Source organism: Geotrypetes seraphini, chromosome 7, assembly GCF_902459505.1.
Source record: "Geotrypetes seraphini chromosome 7, aGeoSer1.1, whole genome shotgun sequence".
Classification (NCBI taxonomy): Eukaryota; Metazoa; Chordata; class Amphibia; order Gymnophiona; family Dermophiidae; genus Geotrypetes; species Geotrypetes seraphini.
The window spans coordinates 121,127,161-121,136,821 of NC_047090.1; the positions used below are offsets into that span (position 1 = coordinate 121,127,161).

General features: G+C 39.3%; 1 protein-coding gene across 2 annotated transcripts in view; it reads right to left on the reverse strand.

Annotated features, from left to right (window-relative positions):
- KNL1 (kinetochore scaffold 1) overlaps positions 1-5,988 on the reverse strand; it is a 173,264-nt gene extending 167,276 nt beyond the window's left edge. For both annotated transcript variants that reach the window (XM_033952570.1, XM_033952569.1), the window contains exons 1-3: positions 5,763-5,988; positions 2,865-2,919; positions 709-748 (exon numbers count right to left, since the gene is read on the reverse strand). In XM_033952570.1, the coding sequence (XP_033808461.1) occupies positions 709-748; positions 2,865-2,899 (75 nt within the window). In that variant the 5' untranslated portion in view covers positions 2,900-2,919; positions 5,763-5,988. The remainder of the gene's footprint in view (positions 1-708; positions 749-2,864; positions 2,920-5,762) is intronic.
- Between the last annotated feature and the right edge of the window lie 3,673 nt (positions 5,989-9,661).

Below are 9,661 nucleotides of genomic sequence, written 5' to 3' on the forward strand. Positions count from 1 at the left end.
AATAGCAACAGTAGTAATAGTAGTTAGGAGGTTCTTTAAAATAGAAACCATCCAACGTTAAAAAAAATCCTGAAGACATTGACTAGCCAAAACAATTCATTCACAAATGTTTCAACTACATTTAAATAGTTCCAATTTTCAATAAACATATGGTAATTCATTTGAATATAGAGAGCATATGCATTTCCTTGTTATGCTGCCTGTAGTGTGATCATGTGCATAAAAGATGTTCTTACCCTCGTTCTGTAGCATCACTGGTCAATTCAGGGAAGAAACCTGATTTGGATATTTAAATATGTGCAGAAGTAAAGACCCCAGAAGTAAAGGCCTTGGTCTTGAGTTTGGGTTGATAGGTTATAAAAAAAAAAAAAGATTAATTGAGTATATATATACTCAGTTACATATATACTCAATTAATCTTTTTTTTTTAATAACCTATCAACCCAGACTCAAGACCAAGGCCTTTACTTCTGGGGTCTTTACTTCTGCACATATTTAAATATCCAAATCAGGTTTCTTCCCTGAATTGACCAGTGATGCTACAGAACGAGGGTGAGAACATCTTTTATGCACATGATCACACTACAGGCAGCATAACAAGGAAATGCATATGCTCTCTATATTCAAATGAATTACCGTATTTCTTTATGCTAAAAGAAAAAAGCTTGTGTATCCATCAATATTTCTTAAACATGAAGCCATACTTACTGAGGAAAGCCTTTTACGGTGGACATGATCGGTCTGGTCACTGAAAGAGCAGTAAAGGGTAAATATTGGTCAGTAACTAAAAATATTACAACTACAACCCGTAACACTGTTGCTTGTAAACATGAAGGAGAAATAAATGGTTAAAATGAATGATTTAAGTATAAAAGTCTATCAATAAAATTAAAGTTTCTTCTAAAGTACAGCACAAAACAAAGGGTACAGTTTTCTTTCATAGTAGCATCTCTTAAGACAAGGGAATATGATCTCTCAAATTTACTTGTAATGTTTACTGTAGCAATTTCTTCATGTTAAGAGCTTCCTTCTGGAAGTCATAAGATGTAATATAGGCAACTTATCAAGGTGTGCTTGAAAATTCCTTTAAATTCTATAGCACCCAAAATGATAGGAACTAATTTTGTATTTTTTTAATGAAATGTTTTGGTCTCTGACTGCATTTCTTGGTATTTGAGGTACATTAGATAGATTGTGAGCCTACCGGGACAGATAGGGAAAATGCTTGAAGTACGGTACTTGTGTTTAAGCCGCTTTGAATGTGGTTGTGTTAACTACAAAAAAGGCGCTATACAATGGAAACAGCAGCTCATGATCTTCTCTCTCTCTCTTCATACAAGTCATAGAATAATCACTTGGCATTAACACCTCTATTATAAATGCTGTTCTTCTGTCTTTCTCCTTCTGACCAATGTCAAGTGTGGAACCTGATTTAGTGTTCAAAATATGGATCCCAAGGCAATCAATTAGTGTTGAACACTAAAAAGGACTTATAATGCACAATAACATCCAAATGCAGGAAAAAAGACCTCCAAGAACCCCAGGCATCAAGTCAATAGAAAGACACCAATTAGGGGTTATGGATACTATCACAGGTCAAAAATCTCCATTTGAATTTAATACTTTTTAAATTGTTTTTTAAAAATATTATTTGTGTTGATTTAAATATATTATTTTTTTAAATTTAAATACTTTAATCAATCTTCATTCAGTATCCATTTTCTCTCATACTCAAATGGTGAACAGAGAGCTAGCAACCAATATCAAGATCAAACCATTTGCAAAGCTGTGTAAGGCATTTAGAACTTAACACAAATCAAGAGCAGGAACGCCTTGCTCAGCTGCCTCGTTAACCACCTGTGTTGACAAAACTGTTCAGTAGTATGTAAGTTTGGATCTTCAGACCACCTGTCCACTGGCTTTGATACTTATTCATTGATAATATCAAGAGCATGAAAAAGGAAATATGATTTAGGTCCAACCAAGTCTCCCAGTGACATACTTCAGTTTACCTGCTTGAAAATCGCTTGCCCCAATGAAACCGTTCATTAAAGTGTACGTGTTTAGCTATTAGTGATGTCAAATTTCTATTATTTTCCTCAATAAAGAGCAGTAGTAAAGGTTAATTTAATAAAATACTGCTTGATTTCTTGCATAAAATGTCATTGCTGAGTGTGAGAACATAAAAGTTACAGCCATAATACAAAGAAATTTGCTCCATTAAGCAAAAATAGCAGCAAATTTTAAGAAAAACAGAGCTTTATGTAATCAGTGGCTTTGAGTGATCCCATGATGGGTTTTTTAAAAACATTTTTTAATTATTTTCTGATCAAGCACAATCAAATTCATGGGAAAATTAATATACATCACCCAGCCAAACAGTATATATTGTACAGCTACACAGTCAAATTTAAACTAAGGGCTCCTTTTACGAAGCTGCATTAGCGGTTTAACGCGCGTAATAGTGCATGCTAATTTGCCGGCCGTGCTAGCCACTACCGCCTTCTCTTGGGCAGGCAGTAGTTTCTCGGCTAGCGCGGGAACAATAAAAAGCTGCATGCGATAAAGCCGCTAATGCGGCTTTGTAAAAGGAGCCCTAAGATGATTATTCCCATTCCTTTATGTCCTCCCAACCCCCCAATATTAAAAATATATATATTAAAATCTCCTAATATTAAAAAATATATATATTAAAACATATCATACTGTGGATCCATCAACTAATACCCCAAGAAACATTTCATGGACTTTCTAAGGCACTTTTGCACTACCAAGTAGGTATTCAACTAGCACTGTTGCTTGTCTACAACCACCAAGTACTTATGTCCTCCTCCCTCCAAATTATCTCTGCCTGTTCAACTTACTTGTTTTCATTCTGTGGAATACAACTGTCTTCCATTTCTGCTTGATGTCTGCTTCCTGCAACAGACATTAAAAAGTTCAGATCTACACAACATAACAATTGTTTTCTACTGATGAAAGTTGTGCATGATTGATTTTTTTTTTCTTACTGTCTTAAAAATAGGTTCAGTTCCAGGATTATGGTATGTTTCTGTTTCTCTTGTTGTTTTTTTGTAGTGCACCAAGGTTTAGACCTTCTGACAGTTACAATTTCTGTAGTTAAAAATGCATTCTAGGGATGTTAACAAGAACCCCTGGAAAAAACACAGTTTTGTTGCCTGTGAATTTGCAGGATGGGCAGGGATGAGTGAAATTTCTGCCCCCATGCAACTCTCTCCTAGAGATATAGCATCCTGTTTTATATTTATAAGCCCACCCCCTTTATTCCAAAAAAAGAGTCACCGAGGCAAAAACCGCAACCATGAAGCCCAGAATAAGAATTTGGTGAAGAATCCAATCCTCCAACCGGATAGTGTAGCTGGTTTTAAGAAAGGTTTGGACAAGTTCCTGGAGGAAAAGTCTATAGTCTGTTATTGAGAAAGACAAGGGGGAAGTCACTGCTTGCCCTCTATCAGTAGCATGGAATATTGCTACACCTTGTGGGTTTGGCCAGATACTAGTGACCTGGATTGGCCACCGTGAGAACGGGCTACTGGGCTTGATGGACCATTGTTCTGACCCAGTAAGGCTATTCTTATGTTCTTAATCTGTGCCTAGAATAATCTATAAAGCAGGTTCACTTCTCACTGTGCAGATATAGGAGCATAACTTTATACTATAAAACACCGATTTCCACATTATCCACATACTTCCAGCTTTCATCCACCATCAGGGCTTGGCAATAGTACCCCATTTACTCCAGTCTCACTGAGAGGGACCATCACCTTAAAGAGCATTAACAGGCATTTCTCATACTATAATGAATTAAGAAAACAGATGAACCAAGTCAAATACCAAGGCCTAGTAGTTAAGAGCTACAGCCTCAGTACCTTGAGGTTGTGGGTTTAAATCCCACACTGCTCCTTATGACCTCAAGCAACTCACTCAATCCTCCATTGCCTTAGGTACATTAGATAAATTGTAAGTCTACCGAGACAGATAGGAAAAATGCTTGAGTACCTAATTGTAAACCACTTAGATAACATTTATAGGCGGTATATAAATACCTAACAAAAACCCCAAATAAAGAAAGCAATTCTGGTTATCACCTACTGCTCCCAGCTTTAAACCTAGGTAAAATTCTAATTCACTGTGGTGGTGAACATTAATTGAATCTAAAACTTTTTTTTTTTAAAGCACACAAATCTGCAAATACACAGCTTTTTCAGTTAGCTTACATAAAAAGGAAGATTGGTAAAAGAATACAGTATGTTCAAAAAGATTAAAGTTGAGGTTCTGTTTGAGACAAACTTGACAGTAAGTTCTTTCATGCTGGGAATTCCTTACTCTATTGCTTAATGGCCATGGTTAACAGCCATTATGACAAGAGTCCTAACCAGTCCAGAAGGAATAAGGTCCTGTACAATTCAGTGACTAAATTACAAATCCAAATACAGATTGATACATTGCCTATATGTACTACATGGGCACGGGCAGTGTGTCTGGGAGGGAATGCATGGATGGGAGAACATCGTAGGGGAGGAGACATAGGCATCCTGGGACTGTCTGCCAAGTCTCTTCCCTGAAGAAGCCCTTTCTGGAAACGTCAATCTCTCCTCCTAAACTTACTTGCTCCACTTCATCACTGACGCTGAAACCGTGGATTGAAGACAAAGTTTTATTTTATTTTTCTTTCCAGCTTATGATTTATCTTTAATCTTATCTATTGTTTTGCCTTTTGTCTTTGTTTTGTTCTATTTCTATCATTTACATTTCTCCAGAATTCTACTGTTCAACGGCTCCCCCTTCTGCTTCTATTCCTTTCTCTCCTCTCTTCTACCTTCCAAAGTATTTAGATCAATGCTGTCTTGTTAAAATGTTTATTTTATTTTTATTTTTCCTCTAACTCTACTTTTCACTTCTCTATTACCCTCCAGGTACTTTAGTTAGATTGTGAGCCTTCGGGACAGTAAGGGAATTTTTCAAGTACCTTTCTTATTTCTAATCTTAATGTATATTTTCTGTAAACCGCTTAGAACCTAACGGATGTAGCGGTATATAAGAAATAAATTACATTACATTACATTACATTACATTACATTACATTACATCCTAGGAACTCCAGGAAGAAACTCCTCCAGTATAATCAACTATAGCAGCATTAACAGTTATCAGAGACACTGAGAACATACTCTACATACATCAACTAGAGAATGAAGTCCATTATTGAGATGATATACACACATTGGAAAAAATATATATACAGTATACACAAACAGTACCATACTTTAAGATTTTTTTACTCAGGTCAATGGACTATTTGAAAACTGCCCACTCTACCTGCAGATAAAAAGTACACATTGATGTTTGTTTATGTGATTGAAGGATCTTTTGTATTTTTGACTACAGCTGCTATTTGCTGCCCTAGACAACAGCCTAGTCTTGCCCGATGTTTGGGTCGGCATAAACAATCAGGACATGGTACTTGGAGATGTGAAACCACAGGAATGCATTGTGTACACTCTCCTGAGAATATGACAGGCTCAAAAACCCATCTATTACAAAAGCAAAGAAAGGTTCATGATTTCAGCTCTCTCGTGTTGTTTGTTCCTGGAAGAGTCTCTTCCTGCTAAAAAACATGCAGGGGTAAGTTTCTGTGACAAGCAAAGTCGGAGCACCACTGTTGTAGCATCCACCATCTTCACAATCTTTTTGTAATGTTTTCCAATTTGAGACAGAACTATGCACTTTCAAATCCTTACCTTTTTTAACCTAAAAGTCAATTAAACCTCTTATAGGAAGAACCACCAGGCCACATGTCATTTCTTGAGATGTCTGAAGCTAATAATAATAGTCCCTGAAACGGCTTTTCTTTACACAGCAGAAACAGTTACTCTCTTGCTTCAAAACTCCCGCCTCTGAAGTGGTTACTTGAAGTCATCCAGTTCTGCCGGAAGAGCGAACACCACAACACACCCAGCAACGCACAGAAAGGAAATCAAATCCAGAGTGAGGCTTGGAATACGCTGAGCAAGCCTATTGGAACACAAGAATGAGGTTCAAGAAAGCTCCGAGGTTATTGCAGCACGAGAATGAGGCTTGGAATACGGTGCACCAATTGGTTGAAAAAGGAATACCATCCCCCCACCAAAAAAAACCCCGTACAAACACTGCAGGAAAGCAGTCTGCAGCCATAAAAAATTCTACTGTCGGTCCAATCCCGATTGGCAATACTGATCTGCGTGTCTCTCTCCGCTTGAAATAGAAATTGTGTCAGAAGGCGTAGGTGTGGCATGAACCAAATGAGCACTGGCTCAGAGCGCCAGGGGCTCGTGGCTATCTCGTTATTCCCAACCCCTCATTATCTCTCTTCTTCTCCTCGACTCAACTCTACCCCCGGGTCGGGTATCCCCCTTCTCCCGCAGCCAGGCAGCTCTTCCTCTGTTAACCTCCATCCTCGGGGCCTGACACCTTTTCTCTCTCCGAAGCCCCCCGCGGTCCGGCAGCTCTTCCCTATCTCTAGATGGGTTTGGGAAGTTAGAGAGACGGAAGAGCTGTCAGTCCGCTGGCGCTTGAAAGAGAGAGGAGAGCTGACAGATTATTGGGAGAATTATAATGGGAGAGACTGCTGCCGGACCGTTGGGGTGAAGAGAGGGAAACCGTTGGATTGAAAGAGGAGGGGGCTAAGGGTTGAGAGAGATGAGCGGGCAGATGAGGGGGGGGAGGGAGAGACGTGGGGAACTGTAGGATCAAGAGAGTGAAGAGCTGCTGGAATGAGATGTTGGAGGGGAAGCTGCAGGTTCAGTAGGTGAGAGAGTAAGGGGAAAGCTGCTGGACTGCATGGGGAAAGTTGAGAGAGAGGCAAGCTGTTGGACTGTTCAGAGGGGGCGCTTGAGAACCTGGGAGGAGAGGGGAGAGATGTTGCATGCAGACGGGAGGGAGCAAAGGGCGAGAGATTGAAGCCAGGCGTAGAGAGAGGGATGTTGGATATGGGGGCAGAGGGAGGGGAGGCAGGTTAGAAAGAGGAAGAGCTGTTAGATACCAGACAGAGAGACATGTGGGGTTAGAAAGAGGGAGACTTTGGATCTGGGGGCAGAGGGAGTGGTAGATGAAAGAGAGGAGAAACTGGATCTGGGAAAAATATAGGAAGACTGAAGGGATATGTTAGACATGGATGGAGGAGGTGAATCAAAAGGTACATGAAGGCTAGAAACTGGATTATGGGGTGGGGGGAGGATTTTATAGATACATGAAGACATTGGGAAGTGTAGGTAAGATATTGGACACAGAGAGGTAAATGGGAAGACGTTGGACATGAGAAATGGGAAGAGAGTGCTGATGGTGGATATAGGAAGAGATCAGGAGAATGCAAATGGTAGGCACATGGGAAATGGGTATTGGGAGCTATAGAGGAGATTTTGAACATCAGAGTATATAGAGATGGAAAGAAGATATGGAGGGGAAATATTGGACTTGAGGGGACATAGGGATGTTGGACACAGGCAAGCATGTGGAGACAGTGGGATATAGGCAGGTAGAGATAATAGACATGGAGGAGAAATGGACAAAAGGTATAGGAAAATTTACAGTACATGCTGGACATTAGAAGGGATAAAGAAAGAGCAGAAGTGGCATTAGCAGGTGGCAGGGCAATTGCCCTGGGCCTCCTACCATAGTGGGCTCAAGCCTATCTTAAGCTGTAATAAGAATAGGCTGAAGGCCAGTTTTCGGGCCCCCTTTCCAGTTTCTGCCCTGGGCACCTGAATGCCTAGGAGAGAGTGCAGATGCAGGAGGTAGCAACTGAAAGACAGGGTGGGTGCATAGAGAGATGTTATACTGAAATTACCCAGTGTGTGATGGCAGCCAAAAAAGCAAACAATGCTAGGATTTATTAGTAAAGGGATGGTAAATAAGGCCAAGAATATTATAATGTATCACTCTATAGCAATGGTCTTAAACTTGCGCCCGCCAGGTACTATTTTGAGGCCCGCAGTATGTTTATTATAATCACAATGTAAAATAAAACAGTTTCTCGATCATATGTCTCTTTAGTTATAAATTACAATATTATTATTAGGACTTAGCTAAAAGGAAAGATTTATAAACTATAAAGAGTTTTACCTCATGCAAAATTGTCATTTCTTTAATAAGACATTAACTATTTTTTTTCTGAGGCCCTCCAAGTACATTAAAAATCCAAAATGTGGCCCTGCAAAGGGTTTGAGTTTGAGCCCACTGCTCTATAGTGAAATCTCACTTTGAGTATTGCACTCAGTTCTGGTTGCCATAGCTCAAAAAAGTTTTAGCAGAATTAGAATAAAGAAGAGTGACCAAAATGATAAAAGGGATGAAACTCCTCTCATATTAGAAAAGGCCAAAGAGGTTAGGGCTCTTCAGCTTGGAAAAGAGACAACTCAAGGACATATGATTGAAGTCTACAAAATCATGAGTGGTGTAGAATGAGTAACAACAACTTATTTCTATAGTGCTACCAGACATATGCAGCGCTGTACATTAAACATACAAGAGACAATAGAACTTGCCCAATAGAACTTGCAATCTAATTATGACACACAGGACAAAACGCTGCTTAAGTAGGGAACTAGAAGGGGAATGATGGGTGGATAGGGTGGGGGACTACGGACGATATGACTAGCAGAAAATAGGTGCTTTACAAGTTGGTTAGGACCTAAACACAGCTTCAAAAAAGTGGGCTTGAATACCACCAGAGATGGAGCTTGACGTACCGAGTCAGGAAGTTTGTTCCAGGCATATGGCACAGCAAGGTAGAAGGGACAGAATCAGGAGTTGGCTGTAGAGAAGGAACCCATACTAGAGAAATTTAAGAGTTCCTTGAAAACCTCTCTCTTTAGGGACACATTTGAAACTTAAATCTACTTACCTCAGCATATCTAAACAACTGTTCAGTTAATCATTCAATTTCCTCTATTTTCTTAAAAAAAATTTCTAGTCATGTCCCCTTCCCTTCTTTTTCTCCTTATTGTGAACTTTTCTTTAAACCATTGTAGTTCTTCCCCTCTATTACTTTTATTCCTTTAAGCTGCAATCCATTGATTGTCATGTAAGCATTTTATGTGTGTATCTCTGTATGTTATATACTCCATTTTTTATTATTATGTACTCTCTGCATTTCCAGCCTGCTAGATAGTACCAGTATCCATGTAGCCCTCTGTTACATAAAGGTTAGCCATCCCTGTTCTAAAGCCATGACGTCGCTGACCCCTTGTGGCAGTTTTGGAAGTTACTGCCAAGGGGTTCAAGCAACCATGTAAGGGTTTTTTTCTTTTATGTCAGCTAAAACCTCCTAGCGGTGCCACTTTGAAGAAGAGAGCCACCAGTGCAGGAATAGGTGGGGATAGAATCTGTCCCCAGGACCACTGGAGTAATTTTGACCCCTATGTTAATGTTGGTATGTGACTTTGCTTACTTGTTAAAATTTAACTGTAAATTTAATGATGTTATTAGCATTCCATATTCTTCCAGTTATATCTTGCAGTTGTATACAAACTAAAAAAGTGTGAAAAAGATCAGAATTTGTCATTCAAAAAACTGATTTACATACCAGCCCTTTGAAGCCATTTTCTTATAAAAATGCTGTCAATTGAATTTCAGAGCAATACTGCACAATTTTGTGTATGGA